Source organism: Lissotriton vulgaris, chromosome 2_1, assembly GCF_964263255.1.
Source record: "Lissotriton vulgaris chromosome 2_1, aLisVul1.2, whole genome shotgun sequence".
NCBI classification, from domain to species: domain Eukaryota; kingdom Metazoa; phylum Chordata; class Amphibia; order Caudata; family Salamandridae; genus Lissotriton; species Lissotriton vulgaris.
In genome coordinates, this window is record NC_141687.1 from 1,642,296,525 (window position 1) to 1,642,322,519 (window position 25,995).

Consider the following 25,995-nt stretch of genomic DNA (forward strand, 5'->3'; position numbering starts at 1 on the left):
TTTGTACGAGTGAAATGTCCAACTAACTATAACTTCCCTGAAACCTATGGTTTTTTCAGTTAATTTTTAAGGTTTGTTAATTGCTAATTCCCAACTATAATGTGCCTAAAAACTATGTTTTTTTTAAGTGAATTTCAAAGGTTTTTTAAATCATAGTTTCTAACTATGCCTACAGAGGTAGGACATGTGAAGAAAGAAGAAAAAACACACAGAAAGAAAAGAAAGAAATGCAGAAAGAAGCAAAAGAAGTCCTCAAAGACGATGAAAAGTGCAGGAAGAAGGAAGACTTGCAGAAAGAACAAATAGAGGAGCAGAAAGAAGCCTTGTTGCAAAAGCATCCTGTATCCTCAACTTTTTTAGATGGGTACTGGTCGTAACTGACTGACTAACCAGTCCTAGAGCCAGTGCTATGCTAAAAGACACTTCGAATACAGTGAAAACACCTACATACACTAGGGAACACAATGCGTTGGGGTAACCCTGTGATTACCATGGCTTCCTCTGTAAGACCCTAGTACATAATAGGGCAGGGGGATTAAAACTAGCTCTTAAAATGCGCCAGAAGGCGCGTTTGCATACTGGTGAAGGAGGGGGGGGGGGGGTGGGGGGCTGAGATGACATGTATGCAAACACGCCATGCAGCAGTTTTAATTTGGGGGATAAAGTCCCCTTGAATCCTGAGTGTCCCTTGGGTCCAACTAGCCCACCAGGTATCTCCAGTTACCGCCACAGAGCTGCGTTACAGAGAGGTGTAAAAAGGGGCGCGGCCTCAGAATACCTCTCTGCAACGCAGCTCCTAGGAGCATACTGGAGGTTCATGGTGGGCTAGTTGGCCCCCAGGGACCCCAAGTATTCAAGGGGAATTAGTTTCCCATCTGCAAATGCTCCAGGGGGCACGTTGCAGAGTGCTGCAGGTAGGGGGCGGGGCCTCCGGCGCGATGTAGGTCTTTTTTATTTATTATTTTACAAATGGGGGCTGCGTGGCTCCCCTTTTTCTAATTTATTGGCCCTGGGGACCTCATCCCCCAGGGCCTGACCCCTATTTTTTTTTTAATGAAAATAATTTGGAAAAGGGCCTTGTGGCCCCCTTCCAGAGGCCATAATTTGTACCCGGGGACCCAATCCCCCAGGGAATGGCCATTTTTAAAATGTAATTTAATTTGCTACGTGGCCCCCCTCTTCAGGCCATTTATGGCCCCGGGGTACCCATCCCCCGGGGCCGGCCTTTCCTTTTTAACATTTTTTTTTATAATGGTCGAGGGGGGCCACGTGGCCCCCTCCCGGGCCACTTATGGCCCCAGGGACCCCATCTCCCAGGGCCGACCCTATCCGTTGGGGACCGTGGGGGGGTCCCCAATCCCCCCATGGCCCCGCCGGCTCCCCGCCTCCTGCATTTCCACATTGCTTTTCCACATGGGGAGCTGCTAAGATGCAGCTCCCCGAGTGGAAAAGCAATCCGCTTTGGTATTTGGAAGAGAGAGCAGGATCCCCGGGGCTGTGAGCCCCCGGCAAATATTTAAGATAAGCCCCGTGGGGGTGGCGGTCCACGGGGCTGTTTAAAAAAAAATATATATATATATTTTTTTTTGGGGTCCTTGTGGGACCCCCTAAGCAGGCTTTGGGCGTCAGGGTGTTTCTACCCTGCCCACTTTTCTTGTTTTTCGCGTATTTCTGTTTTCTTGTGCCTTGGTTCTACCGAGGAACAAGATGGCTGCCAACACTTCTTGGTTTGGAGTGTTGACAGCCAATTAGAATACAGCTCGTGGTCTTGAATATATATATATATGAATATATATATATATATATATATGAATATATATATATATATATATATATATATATATATGAATATATATATATATATGAATATATATATATATATATATGAATATATATATATATATGAATATATATATATATATATATATATATATATATATATATATATATATGAATATATATATATATATATATATATATATATATATATATATATATATATATATATATATATATATATATATTCACTGAAAAACCATAGGTTATAGACCATATATAGTTAGGAATTCGCATTTACAAAACCTTATTTTACTCACACAAAACCATTGAAATTCCATATATAGTTAGTTGCACTAACTATATATCGCGCACCCGCAATCCACTGCTGATGATGTCACATATTACATCATTCATGACATGGTCAGTGACATCACTGATGACATCACTGATGACATCTCAAATGACATCACTGATGACATCTCAAATGACATCACTGATGACATCACTGATGACATCTCATTTGACATTACTGATCACATCACTGATGATATCATTCATGTGATAATACGATGAACCTCTTCAGACTCTAATATAACCTTAGATACAATCAGTGTAAACAGACACTCACAGACTGTCACTCATCCATGGAGTTACTCACACACCTAGTCAGTCATGCAAAGAATCAATCACACCTCCATTTCCTCAACTATACAGTTATACAAACTTTACTTATTCAAACATATACTAACACATATTTACTCTCTTATAAAAATCCCTGATACAAGTTCACAATGATCCATACAGCCACTCACACATTCACTGGCTCTTATGCACAGTTATTTATATATGTCAACTCTCACATGTACTGTGTTTTACATATGTACTTACTTTGACATGTAGCACTGAGATATCCATTCACTCACCAATACACTCATGCACACAGTCAACCGCCCATACAGCTGTTTCCACATGCACTTTTGAAACCATACATCTAGTGAATCAACTGCTCACACATCTATGCACAGAGTCATACACCTCCCAGCCACCCACACACACACTCAGTCTCCCATACAAATACTTGGGCAACCAATCAATAACCCATATAGTTACTCATATAGCTACTTATCAACACATGCAACAGTTTACAGAACAACAAATTAAGACAGTTTAGTCACTAACCCATGCACTCAGTGAGACACATTTAATCACTCACTCATACAGTCAGTCATGCACCTACTAAATCCATCATCCAGACACTTATACATCCACTCATTCTTCAATATGTAAGACATATTTTAACTTTACAGAAACATACAGTCACTGGGTGTTGTCATCAGTGATGTCATCAGTGATGTCATTTGAGATGTCATCAGTGATGTCATCAGTGATGTCACTGACCATGTCATGAATGATGTAATATGTGACATCATCAGCAGTGGATTGCGGGTGCGCGACATATAGTTAGTGCAACTAACTATATATGGAATTTCAATGGTTTTGTGTGAGTAAAATAAGGTTTTGTAAATGCGAATTCCTAACTATATATGGTCTATAACCTATGGTTTTTCAGTGAATTTTCAAGGTTTTGTAAATGCTAATTCCTAACTATATATGGTCTATAACCTATGGTTTTTTCAGTGAATTTTCAAGGTTTTGTAAATGCTAATTCCTAACTATATATGGTCTATAGCCTATGGTTTTTTCAGTGAATATATATATATACATACATATATAAACATATATCATCTGTATATCTATATAAATACAAACATAAATGCATGCATACATATACTTATATGCATTTTAGGGTTGTTAGGGCGTTTTCGTGTGTATTATGTTGCTTTTTTAGGGCTTTTGGGTCAATTAAGTAGGGTTCCCGGAGCCTAGGGCTGAGGGGCCGGTTCAGTTTCGTGCGTATTGGTGTTGGCAAGGTTTTGAGGGATTTTGGCGGTTTTTGGTCGAGATTTGGCCGTTTTATGGCTTTTTTTGTCTTTGCGGGGGGGCGCGTATTCGGGTTGAAATTCGTCCCCGTTCCAGTGGATGGATTGGGCTGATTTTTGGAGAGATGTTAGGGAATCGCTGGAACTAGTGTCCAGCCAAGTTTGAAGCGGATCGGAGCCGTGGAAGTGCTTTAAAGAGCAATTTTTGTGCGGAGTAGCGAATTGCCATGTTATTCAATGGGAGTTTTTGGTGCGCATGGAGAAGGTGAATTTGGGGTGTTCCAGTTGCGCTAGAGGGACGGGGCTTTGGTGAGCTGTAGGGAGAGTGGATCGGCAGGTGTGCCGAATTTTTGGGATTTGTTGGCCGAAGGGAAGGGTGTGCTTGGGCAAAGTCGATTTGGTGAAAACGGTGCGTTATTTACATGAAAGTTGAAAAAACACTAATAAAAGCAAAGCTAAAAAGCCACCTCATTACAAACAGAATGGCTTTAACTTAAACGAGGGCGAGATCTATTGCATTTTCAATGCTTGTTTACTTTGGTTCCATCAAGAAGGCATTCAGATGTGTCACACATTTGCCATAAATTCTGAATGTTAGCACTCTAGTTGCACATTAGATCACTGTAGTAAAGCTACTGCTCACCAGGGACGTCTGCTGCTGGTATTCAAAGTGCATGTTTCAGTCTGCATGTCAGAATTTTTTTAATGAAATAGAAGAGGATTTGAGAAGTCACTCAAAATGATCCCTAATTTTTCTTTCTGAAGCACTAATCATACTTTCTATGGCAAAATTAACCCCCTCATGTTGTTCCTTTTTAAATTGAGTGTTTTCAGACTTACCACTTCATTCCAATCCAGATGGCTTCTGGTGTGCCATACTTTTGTCATAAGTAAGACCGTTAGCGCTCTAGTTGTTCTTTAGAACACTCTGGGACATTCTGTCATTGGGCTATACTTGGGGTACATCTGAATGATATTTGGGCTACATTTAGGCTCTTTTGTCTCTGGTGGCCATCTTGGGAGACTATGTCAGAATTTTTTAATGAAATTGAAGAGGGTTTGAGAAGTCACTCAAAATGTGCCCTAATTTTTCTTTTTGCAGCACTAATCATAATTCATATGGCAAAATATACCCCCTCATTTTGTTCCTTTTTAAATTAAATGTTTTAAGAGTTACCACTTTATTCCAATCAAGATGGCTTCAGGTGTGCCATACCTTTGTAATAAGTAGGACTGTTAGCGCTCTAGTTGTTCTTTAGAACACTCTGGGACATTCTGTCATTGGGCTATACTTGGGCTACATCTGGGTGATATTTGGGCTACATTTGGGCTCTTTTGTCTCTGGTGGCCATTTTGGGAGACTGCATGTCAGAATTTTTAATGAAATAGAAGAGGATTTGAAAAGTCACTCAAAATGTGCCCTAATTTTTCTTTCTGCAGCACTAATAATACCTTCTATTGCATAATATACCCCCTCATTTTGTTCCTTTTTAAATTAAATGTCTTAAGAGTTACCACTTTATTCCCATCACGATGGCTCCAGGTGTGCTATACCTTTGTAATAAGTAGGACTGTTAGCGCTCTAGTTGTTCTTTAGAACACTCTGGGACATTCTGTCATTGGGCTATACTTGGGCTACATCTGGGTGATATTTGGGCTACATTTGGGCTCTTTTGTCTCTGGTGGCCATTTTGGGAGACTGCATGTCAGAATGTTTTAATGAAATAGAAAAGGATTTGAGAAGTCACTCAAAATGTGCCCTAATTTTTCATTCTGCAGCACTAATCATACTTTCTATGGCAAAATATACCCCCTCATGTTGTTTCTTTTTAAATTAAATGTTTTAAGAGTTACCACTTTATTCCAATCAAGATGGCTTCAGGTGTGCCATACCTTTGTAATAAGTAGGACTGTTAGCGCTCTAGTTGTTCTTTAGAACACTCTGGGACATTCTGTCATTGGGCTATACTTGGGCTACATCTGGGTGATATTTGGGCTACATTTGGGCTCTTTTGTCTCTGGTGGCCATTTTGGGAGACTGCATGTCAGAATGTTTTAATGAAATAGAAAAGGATTTGAGAAGTCACTCAAAATGTGCCCTAATTTTTCATTCTGCAGCACTAATCATACTTTCTATGGCAAAATATACCCCCTCATGTTGTTTCTTTTTAAATTAAATGTTTTAAGAGTTACCACTTTATTCCAATGAAGATGGCTTCAGGTGTGCCATACCTTTGTAATAAGTAGGACTGTTAGCGCTCTAGTTGTTCTTTAGAACACTCTAGGAGGCTGCAGTAGAACACAAAGGAATCAACTGACAGTCTCTGTCCTTGTTGGATGTACATGTTTTACTGAGAATGTCAGACTTCATTTTCACATGACTGAGAAAGATAATGTGAATTTACAGAAAATATGCTTTCAGTTTAGCTTATAGATCCCCTTCCAAACCACTGTGGGAAAATCATGAGATATTAGTTTTCTTTCAAACAATATTCATGATATCACAGCAGAAGGTTTTTTCACATGGTAAAATCACCTTAGAACCCACCACAATTCCTAAAACGAGTATGGTACCATCAACAAATGATTTATAATGTAACTAAAGTCCTAAAACCCTCTATTAACTACAATGCTTTTTAATGAGGTGCTATCATGTATATTGGTCCCAAGATGGCTGCCAACACTTCTTGGATGAAGTGCTGACAGCCAATCAGATCAGATGTGTGGTTAGGCTCCGCCCAGATATATATCTTGTTTTGAACCTAAATTACTCAAAATCCGCTGGAGCACATATATTGAGACCTAGCAAAGGCACATCGGGCTAACAGTCCCTACAATTTTGCCAAGTTTCGTGCAAATCCATTCAGCCGTTCGAGCTAAAAGTGAGGCCAACCGCCCTATGGAAATTAACATGGGAAAAACGTGTTTTGGGACCCCCCTTTTTTCTCGGCCCCCCCTTGATGAAACCCCCCCAAATTTTCAGGGGCTGCTCAGAAACAAAATGTTCCATTTTCCTGAAACTTTCAGCCAATTCCGTCCACAAACGCCAAAGTTATTAGACATAGAATTTTCAAAAATCCCATAGAGAAAAAATCCTAACTATATATACCTACTGGCGACCGCCAGTAGGTAATATATGTGTTTTCACTCTTCCCCGGCCACTTCACCCAGTGAGGTGCCGGAAAATAATCCATTCACGGTTTCGGTGTCGTGTTCCCCCCCATAAAAATCCATAGATCTCCTCACAACGTGTTGAAATACGGTTTATTCAAACAACCAGCAGGGAAAATAGAGATCTTTTATCTTATTTTTGGGGACAAAACCAGGCTCCCTAGGATCATTCCAAATCCTCTCTGGAATAGGGGATGCTCGCCCTTACCCCATCTACTTTACATACCTTAGTTTCAGAATGCACTCTTCAGCGCCTTATTTACTATCACGCCTGGCATAACAAACATTTTCAGGTACTTCCAGCCAGTCTGATCGTTCCGATTCACGGATCGTCTGAAAATCTGCACATCCCAAACTGGACAGAAGGAAGGGGAAAATGCTGCCTTGTCTAATGTGATTTGTTTACTTTTCAAATTTTGATCCGTGACTACAGATATGAAGAGCATTCACAGATCAACTTCACCACAGAATAGTAGTGGAATTACTGCCCCAAAAAACAGTTTACAAGAATAGCAAGTTAATGACAAATACTGACTTGATTATTTTTATTACCGATGCATAATGTTAAGACACTGATTTAAAATGATATAAGAGACTGCACTGTTTGATCCATGATCTATACTAGTATTACCGTGCACTGCTACTCTTCTGCAATCTCAGTTTCCTGATGGACAACTACTTTTGTCACCGACATGTCTGGGTGCTGCTCCTTTGCTTCCTTAATAGCCTGAACCAGAACCTTAGAAAAGAAACACAAGCAAGTCAATGCCTCACTCTTCTCAATGAATAACACTAGGTATAGGTAGCAAACATTTCTCCTTGCTATAATTAGGAATGATACTCTAATTTCAAAATGAAATGCATTCTATTAATTGTTCAGAAAAAACCTTTACACAGCATGCCAGTCCAATAAACAACAGTTAAGTATTGCTCTGATACAGAGCCACTAGCATGACTACTAGATTAATAACCTGGGTAGTCACTGTTATAATGTTACAACAGTGGAAAACAAAGCTTTTTCCCACTGTTACTATGTCATAAAAGGGAAGCACGTGCATCCACTCTGATCTTTGCCTCGCCAAGAAACCGAAGCAACATAAAGGAGGGCGACTGTCTTCTGCCTCAGCAGACTATAGTCAATCTTGGGATTCCGAAAACCTGAGAGAGTGAAGAAAATCCATTTAGCCAGTTCAAGCAGACCGAGCTAACAGAGGACTATAGGAAGCACTGACAGGTGCTCTTTAATAGAGCCTGTCGGTGCATCGGCAGTGCGCTGCTCTACTACAGCAGAGAGCAAGGCTTTAGCCAGGGAGGAGGACGGAAGTTACAGAGTGGCGGGAGGGTGGCAGGGGACCTTGAGGTGATTTTACTTAAGTGATGTGGGAGCGTGACAGGATGCCAAATATTGGGTTATATTAAAGAATAGAGAGTGGAGGGTGTTTACAAGGGTGGTATACACAAGGTATAACTGCTGTCTTTGGGAGGGGGTAGAGGTAAGCCAATTTCACAATATACACACTGTTTTAAACAAATAGAATGCATTTTTATTATATTTTACTTGTACAAATAGGAGTGCTTTCCTGCACTCCAAGATTGCTCCTTTATTAACCAAAATGTGTGGTCTAATAATTTAGCTTCACTGTTAGACATATCTTGGGAGGTCTGTGGTCCTAATTCATTTGCTTAACGTATTCTTTTCCAGGTAAAGAGTGATAAATTACATTGCTGAAGAGAGATTCCAAAAAAAAGAAGCTGATTTGATATGATCTCATTTTAGTTAACAACCCAAATGAGAAAAATAACTATCAGGAAAGACCACATTTTTTTAAAAAAAACAATTTTTATTGTGTTTCCATATACAATAATACACACTCATTAGATATATGATACAGCCATTGATAAAAGGACATCAAAATCCTTCAAGGATCGGAAATGTGCAGAGCGGTTCGCCTACTCGGCTATCCAGGCAGTAGAGAGAACTCACACTTTTCTGGTGAGCTAAACAGTGCATCAAATAAAGTGAATAAAAAGAGATGAAGAAAAAACAATCCAAGTTACCCCCCTCTCCCCTAGTCCTCTGGTCCGCGCTACGTATTGTATCTCAAAAGAAAATTGCATTCACTGGTTTGGCTGTAAGAATATACAAAACTTATGCAATATTACATACAGATACATACATCCCTAGGGAATAACAAAAGACCGTAGCATGATGTTACTCAACTTCGGGCAGATTGACTGTAGGAGATATGGGAGCCATAAATGACATGGGTCTTGATGGGGACACAGGAGGGGTAAGCGAGTCAAGGGCTTTAAATGTTTGTAACATTTGGTCTCATTCCATGGAAATAGGAGTCTTGTGGTGGCCTCAGAATTCTTCCTGCCTAATGATTGCGCTCTCTGCAGTGCCCCCCCTGATCATTTCCGTCTGCCAAGCCATTGCTGTAGGGGGATGGGCAGATTTCCATCTCATGGTGATGGGCAGTTTCGCCGCAAGTACAGCCAGATCTGCAAATTTATACTGAACTTTCTGGTTTTTGGGGAGTTTATGCAGGCCTAGTAGACAGCTATCTGCAGCCAACCAGTCAGCTGCACCAGTGACCTCCTGGATTCTATAACCAATTGTTTGCCAGTAAGTTCGCAAGCGGGGGCAATGCCACATAATGTGAAGCAGGTCTGATTCCACTTCCCGACACCTGGGGCAAGAAAGCTGAGCGTCCAGGTAGATATAATTCAAACGATGTGGGGTAAGATAGGCCCTGTGTAGAATCATGTATTGTATGTATTTAAAGTTAGCATTGCGGGAGACTTTCTTGGGAAATTCTTGTATAGATGTCCATTCTCTGTCTGTTAGCTCCCTCCCCAAACCCAGTGACATTTAGTCCGATGTGGAGTCAGTGACGTTCCTGAGTGTATGCGAATCCGTCTCTAGAGCCACCGGGTGAGATGAAGACCAGTACCCATCAGATGTGTAGCATATACAAGTTCATGCTTTGGGGGTTTCTATCCCATCGGGGGACCAATGACGTTTGATATAATGGATGATGGTAGCTTGAAGAAGAAACAGTGTTGAGGGGACCCCCTGAGCTCGGGTGAAATTGCTGTGGTCGACTAGTGTACCCTCTATGAACAGTGCCCCAACAGTGGACACCCCCTCCCGTTCCCAGGGTGACACGATCTTTTTTTAAATTAATGTGTGCGACAGGGAACCCAAGGAAGGGAATATTGGGAGAGCTTTCTTTGTATGCAGAACAGTCATCTTCCAGTACATCAAATTTGTCCTAAGCAACGGGGGAGCCGTGGGTGGGATTCTAGCCTGTGGTATAAGTAAAGCGTGAAGAGTACCCTGACCGAGAAGTCTGGCAGTATACCCGTATTCGTATTCATAAACTTTATTCGGTTTTATAATAAAAACCATAAAAGTTGCACAACAGGAATAAAATTTAAAACAATCCATGCTTGATCAAAAGAAGAGCGCCATAATTACAATAGAAAGCAATAAATATTTTTTTTTAAAAGGCCTAAGGAAATCATACATTATGGATCCATATAGTTCCTGTAATTAACACAAGCTTTTAAAAAACCCAATATAAAAGGTAAACAGTCACCTTTCAATAATTGCAAATACATCATTGCGGGCCGAGCCTGGTTAAAATTCATTCTTTTTAAAATTGGGACCAGGAATTGTTTTCAAGGGAAAGCATAAAAATTACATAAAAACATAAAATGCAGCATATGCTGCGGAGACTGATCGTCGCAGCCGCAGGGAGTTGCCACCATGCCTCTAGTAAAACATTTGGGTCTGACAAGTAGGAGGTGTAAGAGATTCAACCGAAACCTGGTTAACAAAAATTTGTCAAGCGTAAACAGGGACCCCATAAGGGATTGCTCTGTGCTAGGGATTGTTTTAAGCATAATATATGTACGCACACTAGATTTCTCAACCTCCTTGGCATCCCTTTCCATATTCCTTTCTAACAAAAAGGCTACCTTAATTGCTTTCACATCCTTCTTTACAATGTAGTCAGGACTAATAAATAGATCCCCCCCGACCCAACCTTTCTAGACTTTTCTTCACATAGCTCAGCCACGGGATACGCGCTGAGTTGTCAAGGGCCATACAATCTCTTAGAATCAAATGGGTAAGAGGGATATCTATATTCAGCCAACTATTTAACCAGCAGGTAAGGGGTCGCAGAGATAGTACATGATTTAAGTAAGGGACCCCTAATTCCTCATGAGCCACCATATTAGAAGTACCCCGAGGAACACAAAATAAACGCTTCAAAAAGTAATTTTCCGATATTTGAAGGGTCTGTCCAGCATTATAACCCCATAATTCGCTGCCATACGAGGCTATGGACAAACTTTTTGCCTTATACACTTGCAACATAGCCCCAGTAGGCTTCTTCCCTATTTTAGACACGAAATTGAAGATTGCCGAATTCGCCCTCACCATGTTCCCTTTTGTTTTCTGCAATAGAGGTCTCCCAGGTCATCTTGTCATCAAAAAGAACCCCTAGATAAGAGAACACGTTGGCACATGGAATCTTTGAATCTCCCACTCGAAATTGATAATGCTTCTCAACCCTCTGCAACTGTAATCAAAAAGGTCCACCTCAAACAAAGAGGTTAGTGCGTATCTTGATGACCTTGGAATACACACATGTGGTTAAAATACCCGTCACACACCAAAAGGGCCCTTGGTGTCATGCTTCATCATCGGGGTCTTCCCGCCCGGCTGCCGGACGGGGCAGTGCTGCGACAAGCGAGTACGCTGGAGCACCTTTCTAAATTGTGGGTGCTATGTGAGTGAATGGAGTGAGTGTCAGTGGGGTCAGGGGTGATAGACAAGTGATGTTAAAAAATACCTGGCCTAGTGATACAAAAAACTATTTAATAAGCACTGGCTGGTATTGTTAAAAAATGTGGTGTCGGAAAGAGTAAGCGGGGTTATGAGCTTACTTTCCTGTGTGGGTCGACATGTTTCGGGGCGACATGCCCCTTCGTCAGGACCGGGGTGAAAGATCCCCCTGTCACTCACTAGTGTGTCGCCACAGTGGGGCTTTTTTTTTTACAAAAAAGTGAAAATAAAGGGATCAATGTGTATGTATATATACTTTATATTACTAGACACACATCCCTAGCTATGAAGTAAAATACTCATGTAGTATGCTCATTACGATGAGGAACAGTGCCTCATGGGCCAGCGCTAGATCGAAGGGTATAATAGGGGTCCAATCAACCCCCAGCATCGTTGTGCTTCCTCCTCCGTCCGTGGCCTCCGTGGACGTGCCCACCTCGGTGCCACATAGCACCACCTCTCATCCCCCTTTTTGATTTCCTTTCTCAACCCTCTGCCCCACCTGCATAATATACAATTTAGAATTATTAATCATCAGATCCCTGTCTAACATAAAACTTGCAAAAGCAGATAAAAGTGTTTGTAGCCCTTTTTCAGTCCTGGATATAAGGACGGCATCGTCCGCATATAACAGGACAGGAATCCTGCGCCGTCCTACACTCGGGTAATCTGCACCAGTAGCCCTTAAAACATTATCCAGGTCGTTAATATAAAAGTTAAATAAAAAGGGGGCCAGTATACAGCCTTGCCGGACTCCCTTTTTGATGTTAAAATCCCTAGTGACCCGCAAACCCTGAGAAAACCTAACATTGGCTTTGGTGGACTTGTGCATGTCCTCCAGGAAGTTAACAATACCATTATCCACTCCCATAGCCCTCATGGACTGCCATAGCATCCTCCTGTTAACACAGTCGAAAGCCGATGACAGATCCATGAAGGCCAGATGGATGGTCCCAGACCGTGCAACGGTGTACTAGCTCAATATCAAGAATAAATTAAGACATTGAGCTATAGTAGACCGACCAAGCACAAAGCCGTATTGAACTATCTACAAAATCATATGTTCCTCAGCCCACTATGTCAGTCTCTGAAGAAGGACCCGCCCTACCACCTTTACCACAGAATCAATTAAAGAAATAGGTCTATAACACAGTGTACTATTTCTGTCACCTTTTTTAAAAACAGGAACTATTGTAGATGTTGCCCATGACTCAGGACAGCCATACTGTGCTGCCGCATTGAATACATGTTCTAATATTGGGGCCCAAAAGGAAGGATCTGACTTAAAAAGATCTGGGGGGATCCCATCCGGCCCAGGTGCTTTACCCACCATTAATCCCATTATACCTTCCAGAATTTCGCCCATCTCAAATTGTATTACTGCCTCATGCATGTCACGGAGCTCCCTATCACTATGCCCATTCCTGATATCAAACATAGATTCAAAGCGTGTTACCCACTCCTCCTCAGTTATATAGGAATCAAGGCCCCCCCTTCCTGAGTAAACATAATGCCCCAAAACGTTGAACTATTTCGAAGGGTGCTAGATTCTAGCAAATCCCTCCATGCTTCATCTTTTAGTGCTTCCATTCGAGTGGTGAGGGCCGCCTTATACCCCATACGACAATTTAAAACGTCAGTTTGATTTCTTTTTTTTTTACAAGGCCTCCCTTAACCTTTTTGCCGCTTTGGAGAGTGGGGGTCAAACCATCTAGGTCCCGACCGAACGTTTCCTTTCACTGGGGTAGATTGAAGCATGGACACCTTCTGTGAAATGATATTATAAGCATTTAAGATCTCTATTGGTGTAGATCGCTCCTCTAAACAGAGGGACAGTTCATTGCTACATACTAATTTAACCTCATTATAAAATATTTCTGGAGTTACTTGAGACCATTTTATTCTACGCCTACCATCAACTGGGTGTAGTAGGCCCTTATTCACTTCCTCCGCACCCTTTTCTGCCAGTAAGCCTGACATATACAGCGTTAGGGGATTATGGTAACTAAATTCACTCCCTGAGACTTTAAAATTCTTCACAAATGACCGTAATGAGGACGAAATTAAGATATAATCTATAAAAGATCCTTTCCCCTGGCCCTTAAATGTGGGCATAGTGAAATTAGTGCGAGGGGCTGTTAAAGACAATGTAGCCATCAGATCTAATTCATTGATCAGATCATTTAACATCGCACCTTGAGCAGAAGGCTCAAAGTGAAACCTGTGTATTCGTGGGCAACCTAATTCCGACATACAAGCCATGAGCGGCTCACCACATGGGTGTACATTAAAATCACCGGCTACCAGGAGACTGTGAAAACTGGCACTCAGTGATTGTTTTATAGCATCTCCCAGTGCAGATAGGTTACTGCACTCTGTTAAGGGCAAGAAAGAATTATAAAAATTACCACAATTCCCGAACTCATACCTCCTTTACTGGCCATTATCACCTGAATATCAGGATGAGAGATAGGCATCAACTGTAATTTACAATTAATAGCCACAGAAATGTATGAAGCCAATCCGCCTCTCTGTCTCCCACTCCTGGACGGTCTAGCTGGAACAACGAAGGCTTTATAACCGTCCAGGAGTAGATCATCATCTAGCGACCACGTTTCCTGAAGGCAGATTACCTGAAATTGTTTAATGAAAGCTACCCATCTAGGATCCTGTAGTTTTGCTGCTAACCCCGCTATATTCCACAATAGGAAGTTATTAGGGGGCTCCCATGATGATCTTAAGGTTACACCCCCTTGATCCAGGGTCGATACCACCTGCTTGGGCCCTATTAAGTTATGACCCACCAGTCAATCACATTCTTCCATGCTGGACAGAGCATCAAACCAGTTCTGTAGAACTATACTACGATTAGTATCAAACGGCCTATCTACAGGTATCAGTGGGTAAGCCTGGGGAATAGAGTGGAAAGTGGGATATGGTCTTACAAGGCTACCCCTTACTATTGATTCCTTCCTAATAACCATTGTCTCATCCCTACTAATGGGCGGCCTATAGAAAAAGCCCAGGGGTAGTATCTTGATGGCAGAGCCCACCAGGGGGGTCAAACTGAAATCCCTGGCAAGTAGCCTACTGGCTATAATGGGATTATCAAAGTTTATAATAATACAGTCACCCATCCCTTGTTTACGTAAGCCCCCTATCCAATTAACCCTCCGTGCCATAAGTATGTTATTAAGTATACGCGGGCCAATCGTGGTATTTTGTGTAAACCAGTGGTAAATTTTATTCAGGAGCTGGTCATAATCTTCCCTCTTCCCCGATGGTAAAGCAGGGACATTTCCCAGAATCACTACAGACGGGGATGATTCTGTTGGAAGGTCGATAGTAGGGAGGGTTGCCACATGTAGAGACTTATCTTCTTGTATCTGATCTCTCTGCATGGTAGCGGGCCGTGTTGTTGTAGATGGAAGCTGTCTAGAAACTACAGGGTTAGTACTAAGGGACTTGAGGTTAGTAGGGCCATTCACTGCTGTAGCCCTACTAGTAGTAGATGGCCTAGCATCAAAATGTCCTCCATCCCTGTCTTGTCCTGCTCTTCCCCCTTCCGTAAAAGCTAAAGCTGTAGGCATGTTCGAGATTGCCCTCGATTTCATTGGGGGGGGGGGGGGGTGGCAGATACCACCATCTTCTCTAGACTACACAGCCTGTTCTCAACACAGTTTATTTTCTGCATGATGGGCTCTATTATTATATGTAACATAGATTCTAACTTCCCCAGAAATCACCCTCTAATCTGATTCCCGATGCTGGTCCTACCTTTTCTTGATGTATAATAGAAGTATTACCCTCAAGACTAATACCTAATGAAAGGTCTACATCCTTCGTTCTCTTTGTCGGTTTTGTCACAGATTTCTTTGTTTTCGAAACACCCCGAGTTTGCCTCACTACCTCAGGCAAATTATTTGGGCGATTAGTTTTCCTCGTAGCTTTCTGCCTTCTGGTTCTCACTTTAGTTTTGTTTGGACTAAATTCCTGTTCTACAAGCACGGGTGAAAGAGGAATATTTGGTGATAAAGATGTTCCAACAGAGAATTGGCTTAACTGATCATGCTGTAAAGCCTGATTTATGGTCGGTGAGACTGCGGGAAACGAGGGGGTAAGAGAGAGCCTACCTGGAGCTACAAGAGGCTCCAAGGATAACCTACGTTCTGTCATCAGAATTTCATTATTGACAACTGATTCAGCCCTTCTTAAGAAGATATCTAGCGTTCCTACCACGCTTTTTCCTGGAATAATTTTACGCCTACCCATTCTTAACCAGTTAACTAACTTTCAGTAAATGCTCCCTGCAGTTTAGCAATAACAATTACAATAAAATCAACATATTAAGAAATTCCACCGGACTAACATTTTTACTATAAACAAATTATTTAACAACCAGCACTTCTTTAAAACAGTCAAGCACATTAAAATTCTCCAATGTCTATAACTAGCGAGAGTACATACTAGCTACACCATAAAAGTCAGTTCTTCAGGGATTATAATTTATTCATCCACTACCAGGAGCAGATCCTAGAATGTCAAGATAGAGCCTAAGATTCACACTGAGCCGATACCGGGTGAGTTCCAAAACTGCCAGTACCTCCACTAGAGTCCTTCCTGTTGCAGGTCACACCCAGGTGCTGTCTTTAATCACGCCACTCTAGATAAAAACAGACTGGCTCCGCAGCTGCACCTGAGAGAATCCTGAATCGTGGCACTTTCTCTAGCTGGATTGGCGGATTTAGAGGGAGGGCCCGGCCCGGCCTCGTCCGGTCTCCGACGGGCCCGCTCTTGGCCAGGGCTTTGCCCGGCGCGGGGGCCCTGCATTCCTAATGAGTGCCTCCAGTCGCTTTCTCAATGCGCTGGCGGCGTGCGCGAGCGGGTACTGCCGGGTAGTGTGGTCCCAACCGGCAGTACCGGCAATGGAGTTCCTGGGCACTCGGGAGCAGCAGCAAGACAAGGCAAGTGTCGCCAAATTAGCAGCAGGGCAGTATACCCAATTTCTTGGGTGTGTCTGCCCGCTAGCCAATAGAACCGCCATTGTAGATGATTGGCCATACAATATGCATGAAAGTCCGGTGCTCCTAGACTGCCCTCCTCAGATCGGAGCTGTAGTTTTGCCAGGCCCACTCTCCTACATCCCTTTCCGCAGACAAGGTCCAACAGTAGAGTGTCTAATGTCTTAAAAATTAGAGACAGGATTATAACCGGTATGTTGGCGAAAAAATAGAGGAGGTGGGGGAGCATCACCATTTTTGAGATGGCTATTCTGCCCATCACAGACAAGGAGGTCCAAAAAGAGACCTGCTTCCGGAGGGACCGTATTGCCCTCTGTAGATTGCCATAAAATAAGTCCTGGAGAGTCCTTTAGATTTGTATACCCAAGTATTTAAAAGTGTCTGAGGCGGTCGTCAGTAGTAGTTCTCCGAAAGCCATTGGGTCCGGAGCGTCCCTATGTCGCATAAAGAAGGCATGAGACATTTTGGCGATAATGACCAGGCCCGATATCTGCCCAAAGCATTTAAATATAGACAGAATGGGTTCTAGGCTTGCAGTGAGGTCCTTTAAGTAAAGAATAATGTAATCGGCATAAGCAGATGCTACATATGTCACGGTAGTCGTTGGTATCCCCAAGTCCATGGCATCCTTCAAAGCTTGAGGAGTAGGGGTTCCAGCGCCAAGACAAACAGTATTGGCAAAAAAGGACAGCCCTGCTGGGTACCCCTGGCCACAGAGTATGCAGCCGTTATGTATAAGTCCATCCGGGCTCGAGCCATGGGGGAGGTGTGCAATAGTTCGACCCATTGCATGTAGCCCTTTGGGATGCCAACATTTTTTAAGAGAACGCAGCATGTATGTCCATTCAAGTGTGTTGAATGCCTGTTGCACCTAAAGAAAGATGCACCCAGCAGAGTCTGAGAGGGCTGCTGCAGTTTCCATAAGATAATGAAGGCGTCTGATATTGAGGGATGTGCTGTGGCCTGGTACGAAGCCACACCGGTCAATATTAATACGTTTTGGGAGATAAGGGAGCAGACGCTGAGCTAATATTTTGTTGAGTATTTTACACTCAGTAGATAACATGGAGAGGACGGTAGCCTGATATGTCACGGGGATCCCTATTTGGTTTGGAAAGGGAAACAACCAGGGCCTGCATAGTTGTAGTGGGGAGCGTGCGCTTATCTAGTGCCTTCTTATAAAGGTTCTCTAGTTGTGGAGCCAGTTGCTCGGCATAGGTTAAGTAAAACTCCGCCGGCTATCAATCCAGACCCGGGGTCTTGTTTCTAGGGAGGTCTTTAAGGGCTCCTAGTATGTCAGCCTTGTTAATAGGGGCCTCCAGGTCCGACTGTGCATCTGTTGACAGTGTAGGGAATGTGAGGTCGTCCAGGAAAGATGTTAGAAGATCATGGGGCATAACAGTCGGAGCAGTGTATAGGGTCTTGTAATAAGTATAGAACGCAGCGTTGTTATCAGCTTGGGTGGAAATGTAGAGCCGTCTGGGAGGGATACTTCCGTTATAGGAACCCGGGGAGGATCGTCTCAAATGAGACAAGCCAGAATGGTCCCTGATTTGTCTGCCTCCTTATGACTATATTGTGTGTATGTACTGTAGTCTATTAAGCGGAGTCGTTCAAGTAGCTCGCATGTTGAATTCTGGCTTCCTGTAAGCTGTGCCTGCCGAGAGGGGTCAATGATGGCCTAATTTTCAAATGTATTCAATGAGTCTTCCACCGAAATTAGGTTCTGGTGCAGTTCCTGTTGAGTCCCAATAGTAGCCCCTATAGCTGTCCCCCCGATCACTGATTTAAACAAGTCCCACTCAACTAAGCATGAGGATGCCGAACCAGCATTCTCTGTGAAATAATTAGTAATGGCGGTACCTAAGGTACTACGGAATACCTCGTCTTCAAGTGAGAGTGGCCATAATCGTCATGTCAGGACCGGGGCAGGATTCCTTCCCCATTCAAGTAGCACTTAAAGTGGATTGTGATCGGATCATGTTTTCCCGCGGTATGTGGATTCAACTACTTGGGGTGACAAGGACATTGTGCAAAAGATTCGGTCTATCCCCGTGTGTAGCTGATGTGGAGGGGAGTAGAATGAATATTCCAGACTATCGGGATGGTGTATCCGCCACACATCACTGATCTTCCATCCCATAGCCCAAGCGTGTACAAAATCTGCAGTCTTGGTAGTCACTGCACCTTGGACCGGGGGATGAGAGCGGTCCAGATGCACATCCAAGACAGAATTAAAGTCCCCGCCAATAAGCCAGGGGTGCACTACCCAATCCATTAAAACCATGTTAAGACTGGTGAGATAAGTATTCTGTTCATAATTTGTGGCATAAACACTACCAATGACAATCAGGACACCGTCAAGTTTATCCCGCATGAGGACATAGTGCCCTGCCGTGTCTATACTCTGTTCCAACAGCACAAAGGGTACACCGCTCCGGACCCAAATGAGTGAACCCCTGGCAAAGGCAGAATAGAATGTGTTATAGAGTTGTCCTTTCCATTTTCTCTGCAGTTTGGCGGCTTCCGAATCTGTCCTATGTGTTTCTTGAATAAGAGCTATATGGACCTTACGCCTGTTCAGCTGGGCGTGGATTCGGTGTCGCTTATGAACTGATCCCAAACCCCTCACCTTCTATGTTAATATTTTATATTTAGCTAAGACAGCCATATGTCAACACCCATGAAGAAAAGGGCACCCTGGGGAGACGCATTGAATATAGTACAGTAAAAAGTGTAATGTGGATCAGGAACTGAAAACTTCACCAAAAAATACAACCCCCAATACTAGGGCGAGCAATCGAACTATGCTGGTCCAAACATATACTAACATTCACTACGTCCAAATGGTTACTCCATGCAGTAACTGCATAGAGGGCGGGCCCCACACCAGGCATCTCTATATAGATCTAAACAAAGCTACACTCCTGCTGGGACTATATCGAATTTTTTATTATTCTGAAATCTGGGAAGGAAAAACAAAGAAAGAAATCACATGTTATACAGATATTGGCAATGCCTTACTGTCCCTCAGCAAATCAGATCTGGTCTGTAATTACAGGAGAACCACAGAGATCAGGTCACGATGTCAGCCAAATAAGTCTTTGACTATCTGCAGGGTGTTTGAGAAAACAATGTCAATACTTCCAGAGTCCGACAGCACTGCATCGTCATCAGATTGTTCCGGGGAGGAGACTTGTGTGGGGTCCCGCATGGAGGCGGACACCACCAGTGCCGATTCCTGCTCCAGCACGGCCTGCTCAGGTGTTGTTTTCTTTTTAGTAGACAGCGGTCGCAAAGTTCTATTGAGAGGGGTCGGAGCCTATTGGACTGCATCTGCATACCCCACACCCGTTGTCCAATATTGTCCAAGGATTGGGAGGGTAGATTGTTTTCAAGCCAATCATTCGCCCCTTCAGGGCAGTCAAAAAATGGGTTTTCTGGTTGTGAATGATTTTTAGGCATGCTGGGAACAACAAAGCGTATTTCAAATTGAGGACTTGAAGCTTCCTCTTTAGTGGCTGGTAAGAGGCTCTCTGACTTTGCACCTGCATTGTATAGTCTGGATAAAGGGAGATTCGGGTATTTTCGAACTGTATTGGGGCTTTTTCCCGTGCTCCTTGTAGCAGAAGATCGTGATCTCTGTAATTGAGAATACGGGCTATAAGTAGCCTGGGTGGCCTACCTGCAACTGGCCTACCTGTAGGGATAGGATGTGCATGCTCCAAGCAGAAGAAGGTGGAGAGCCCCCCCGGGGCCACCTGTTCCCTGAGCCACTGCTCAACAAATTGGGTTGCATTAGTACCTTCGGATCAATAGACCAATAAGGCGGACATTGTTACGTCGTGCCCTCCCTTCCAAATATTCCACTCTGTCCAGCAGGGTAGTCAATGGCTTTATCAGTTGCGACAACTGGTCAGAATGTTCTTTTTTTTTTAGGTACAAGATCAGTTAGCGTTTGAGTGTGGTCTTTGACAGTATCTGAAAGTGTACCATGGTCTGCACGCAGACGAGTGAGGCTAGTAGAAAGTGTGCCAATCTGGTGTTGGATTGCCAGACATGAGTCTCTGATCGCCTGCAGAATCAGGTCGTTTCCTGGAGGAGGGGTGGGGGTGGGGGCGGGGAAATAGGGTGCGACAAGGTCAGCATCCCCCTGAGGTGGATCATCAGTGGGCGGCCCATCAGGCTGTTTCCAGCTCGGGCGCCCCATTGTAGCGTGTGTGATTTTGAGTCGAGTAAGCAAGAAGGCACCTAGGTGTCTACAGCAGCCGCTGTGTCCAGTGCGGAGTGGGTTCCGGGCAACGCCAGGCAAGAGGGCTGCCCGTGCGTGAGAAACACGACATGTGGCAGAGATGGTACGCCTTACGTAGGTAGCGCAACGGTTCGCGGGACAGGAGTACCCCACTGCAGGCCGCAAACCAGATAACTGGGGCAAGAGAGGCGCAGCGGTTAGGAGTAAAGACAGGTGTTAGGGGTACAGGCAGTACGCATGCTGCCCATTCCCAGCCAGCAATGCTATGGGAAGTCCTCAGTGCAGCTCCCTCCAGAGACAAGCGCAGGGCCCAGGCCTCCTTCAAGGTGGTAGACAACGCCCAAATGGCATCCCCGATACATATGCATGCAAGTCTCCGCCAGGCCGCAGGGTCCGCTCATCTCTCTGCGGCCCACACTCGTCCGACGGGGTCCCCTGCAGCTTTGAGGACGATGGGACAACCAGCACAACAAAGAAAGGGGCACCAACCTCGCAGATGCAGAAGTCCCAGCGCCGATCATAGGGCGAGTACCTTCGCTACCGCGCTGGGCCAAGGGGCGCAGATAGTGCAGTGGAGCAGTGGCATCACACCAGGCCCACCGCCGGCCCGGCTCCGGGACACAACACTCCCGGGCAGGTAGCAGTCCAGAAATATGCGTCAGCGAGGCTTCGCACGTAGATCGCAGTCGTCAAGAGGGACCCCCACTCAGTGTTAACTGCGCAACCCAGGAGGCCTCGTTGCATGGGCCTGGACCCCTCGACTCCAAAGGCCGGTCCACGCCGCTCGTATCACCAGCTCGGTTCCAGCCGGCCCGGCTCCGGGACACAGCACTCCCGGGCAGGTAGCAGTCCAGAAATATGCGTCAGCGAGGCTTCACACGTAGATCGCAGTCGTCAAGAGGGACACCCACTCAGTGTTAACTGCGCAACCCAGGAGGCCTCGTTGCATGGGCCTGGACCCCTCGACTCCAAAGGCCGGTCCACGTCGCTCGTATCACCAGCTCGGTTCCAGATGCACTCCAGGTCCGCGCCGACCTTGGGTGCGTCCACAGCAGGGAGCGATGGTGAGCGGCCTATGGACGCCGTCCCCCGGCGGGCCTCCCCCTGCTGTATCACAGGTCCCAGGAGTGCCGATAGCGTTCATGCCGGATATCTGGGCCGCCTCAGAGTTTTGCGGCATCGCTGTTGCCGGCGATCGATCCCAGTAGGCTCACAGGCTGATGGTGATAGGTATGGGGCAAGGTAGTGCCCAGCTTCAGCAGTAAAATCAGGATAATACGAGTCCTGGCCGGGAACTCTGCTACAGCGCGGCCGCCAAGTACGGCGCTTAGCCGCGCCCATCAGGAAAGACCACATAACATTATGTATATTATTAGCAACCTTCAGTTTTGGGATCACTGTAAAGTCAATGTTGACACTGGGAATTTAAAATGATGTTAGTTGATGCCATAACAGTTGGAGTATGCACTTCTTAAATAAAAACAATAATAAATGAATACAAAGCTCTTATTTAAGAAAGAACATTAGTATGTTTTTCACTTAAAATATACAGTGAAGTGGATGTGGAATGGACCCCAATTAGATTAACCAACATTTACATTGCAGGTTTTGGGTAAAGGAGAAACCAAAAATCCAGATTATAAAGTAGGTCTTTTTTTGAGGTACCACACTGTATTCTATGGTAACAAAAGTAATCTGGGTAAAATACAGTAGGAAGCATTAACATATTAACGAAGAAAACACTGCATGTGTTATTCATGGAGTTAAAGCACTGCATGTGCTATTAAAGTCATTGAACCCCGCGTTGTGAGGGAATGCAACACTTGGCATCTTTTTAATTTGTGGGGCAGTGTGAGAAAGTGCATTTTTCTTGCATGGTATGCCCCCACTTTTTGCTGAATTGCTGATGTGCTTTGACTGAGTGTTCCTTGGGCTCCTGCCAATCAGGTGCCCAGGGCCTGTGTTCCTTCTCTAAAACTGTGGTGAACTAAAACCCAATTGGCATCTCTGGCCACATGTCAGCCCCTGGTAAATGGTACGCTGGGTACCCAGGGCATTGTGACCAGAGAGTACACCTAAGGGCTGCAGTGCTTATTGTGCCACCCATAGCGTCCCTGTACCCTGACACTCACACACTACCGTTGCAGGCTGAGTGTCCGGGTGCAGAACTAAACAAAGAGTCGACATGGCACAAAACACACTGCCCTGGCATACATCAGTCACCCCTCTAGATGGGTGCACTATGCCAGCGGTGAGGGCACATGTGCATGAGCCCTGTGCCTCTACAGCACCCAGGGCCTTTCCTGGGCACTGTAACTGCAGTGATGCCATTAAGAGTATATGGTGCTGGGAGGTTGTCATTACAAACTCCACAGCACCATGATGGCTACACTTAAGACTGGGAAGTTTGATATCAAACTTCTCCACACATTAAACCCACACTGATGACAGTGTGGGATTTAATGTAAAATGCACTACAGAGGGCATCTTAGAGATGCCCCCTGAAACCTAACCTACAATCCGCGTCTGGTCTGAGAGGCTGCCTAGGCTGCCACTCAGCAGACATGTTGCTGGACCCCTGGGTAGAGAGCCCTCCACTGTCCTGGGCCTGCACCAATACACATCCTGGGCGAGGTGCTAGGTCTCCTCCCCCAGGATGGGCAGGGGAAGCTTCAAAGGCATGCCACCTTTGTGAGCTTCTTCAGACCACTTGCTGTACTCAGCAACTGGCCCCCACCGGTTCTGACCCCCACTCTGGTGGGAAGACAGGCGGAAAACCCTAAGTGAGGGAAGGGGGTGTGCCAGCCTCTGCCAATCCCACCCCTCAGGTGGGGGAGTCGAGGTGAGGATGGGGAGCCCTGCCCAATCAGAGATAGGCTCCTGCCCCCCTCTCACAGGAGAGGAGCAGGATAGGGGGTGTACTCACCCCAGGACAGGGACCTATTGGTCCCTGCCCTTACCCTACCTGTAACACCTCTAAAGCACAAGTTACTTACCTTCGGTAACAATATATCTGTAAGAAACAGTAGTTAGTATTAGATTCCTTACCATAGAAAATCCCCAGGCGTCAGACTGGATCCGAAAACTTTTGCGTAGCAGTACCCTTGCGCGTCGGTAGGCGTCGTCTGCGCTTCTGTCGTCAGCGTCGTTGGTGCCGTGATGACATCGCCGGAGTACTTAGACACCGCCCTCGCGAGCTGATGTCAGTTCTTATACACAGCTTTTCCGCGCCAGAAACGCAGAGCCATGATAAAAATCAACACTGGTGCCAGGAAACTAGGGCCCTGAAAGGGGATGACCATAACCCTAGATATTGGTTCGCAGAACGGGGAGGATGGGTGGGGCGGTAAGGAATCTAATACTAACTACTGTTTCTTACAGATATATCGGTACCGAAGGTAAGTAACTTGTGCATCTGAAAGAAGCAGGTTAGTATTAGATTCCTTACCTTAGAATAGATACCCCAGCAATACCAACCCCGGTGGTGAGTCTGCGAACCAATGATCACACCAGAAAGTCCTGGAGAACGGAACGGCCAAAGAAGCCATCTCTCCAGACTTGGCTGTCCAGGCAGTAGTGTCTTGCGAACGTGTGCAGCGAGGCCCACGTAGCTGCCTGACAGATGACCTGCAAGGGGACACCCCGACCCAGGGCAGTAGTAGCCACCATGGCCTGAGTGGAATGGGCCCTCAGCCCAACAGGAGGTTCCTTTTTAGCTAAAGAATAGCAAGCCTTGATGCACAAGACGACCCAACGAGGGATGGTTCGTTTGTGCACCGCCCGACCTTTTTTAGCGCCCACGTACCCAACAAAAAGTTGGTCATCCACCCGGAACTGGCGTTTTGGGTCCAGACGGTGGAGCCTCTCTTACTCTTTCGAGGGATGCGGAGGCGGAAAGAAGGTGAGCAAGGTGATGGACTGCCCGATGTGGAAGGCTGTGACTACCTTGGGCAGGAAAGAGGGTCGCGTCCGCAACACAACTTTGTTCGGATGGTCAGAAAGAAAGGAGGTTTAGAGGAAAGAGCCTGGAGCTCACTCACTCTCCTGGCAGAGGTGATGGCAACCAGGAATGCAGTCTTGAGAGTAAGGAGACGAAGAGGACAGTTATGAAGTGGCTCGAAAGGAGCGCACATCATATAAGTCAGAACAAGGTTCAAGTCCCACTGAGGCATCACGAAAGGAACAGGAGGAAACATATGAGTGATGCCCTTCAAAAACCTATTTACAACTGGGGATTTGAACAAAGAGGGCTGATCAGGGAGCCTTAAGAAGGCGGAAATGGCAGAGAGGTAGCCCTTCAGAGTGCCCAGAGCAGAACCCTGCTGGGCAAGAGAAAGAAGAAAGAGGAGAACCTCTGAAAGAGGGGCAGAAAGGGGATTTACAGCCTTTGCTGTGCACCATGCCACAAATGTGTTCCACCTGCAGGCGTATACCGATTTTGTGGAGGGATGCCTGGCTGCCAGAATTACATCACAGACTTCAGGAGGCAAGTCAAATGGCCTCAACTGCCGCCGCTCAATCTCCACGCATGTAAGTGGAGACTGGACAGGTTCGGGTGGAGGACCGTCCCCTGTTGCTGCGACAGAAGGTCCTCCCGAAGAGGCAGACGAATCAGGGGATCGACATCTTCGTGCCCAGTCCGGAGCCACAAGGATGACTTGGGCCCGGTCGCGCCTGATCTTCTTCAGCACTCTGGGCAGAAGTGGTATAGGCGAAAGGCGTACAACAGACCGCAGCTCCACTCGCGATGAAAAGCGTCTCCGAGAGAGTGCCGCCTTGTAAATTCCAACGAGCAGAACTGATGACATTGCGCATTCTCTTCTGTGGCAAATAGATCTAACCAAGGCTCTCCCCACTGCTGAAAGAGGCCTTGTGCCACGTCAGAGTTCAGACGCCATTCGTGATCCATCATGCACCGACAGCTGAGTTCGTCTGCCTTGGCATTCAGGGAACCTGCCAGGTGTTGAACCC

At 45.2% G+C, this 25,995-nt stretch overlaps 1 protein-coding gene across 11 annotated transcripts in view; it reads right to left on the reverse strand.

Moving 5' to 3' along the window:
* Nucleotides 1-25,995, reverse strand: part of LOC147732987 (protein 4.1-like) — a 586,946-nt gene that overhangs the window by 77,248 nt on the left and 483,703 nt on the right. For all 11 annotated transcript variants that reach the window (XM_086957538.1, XM_086957536.1, XM_086957532.1 and 8 more), the window contains one exon: nucleotides 7,522-7,629. In XM_086957538.1, coding sequence (XP_086813664.1) covers nucleotides 7,531-7,629 — 99 coding nt within the window. In that variant the 3' untranslated portion in view covers nucleotides 7,522-7,530. The remainder of the gene's footprint in view (nucleotides 1-7,521; nucleotides 7,630-25,995) is intronic.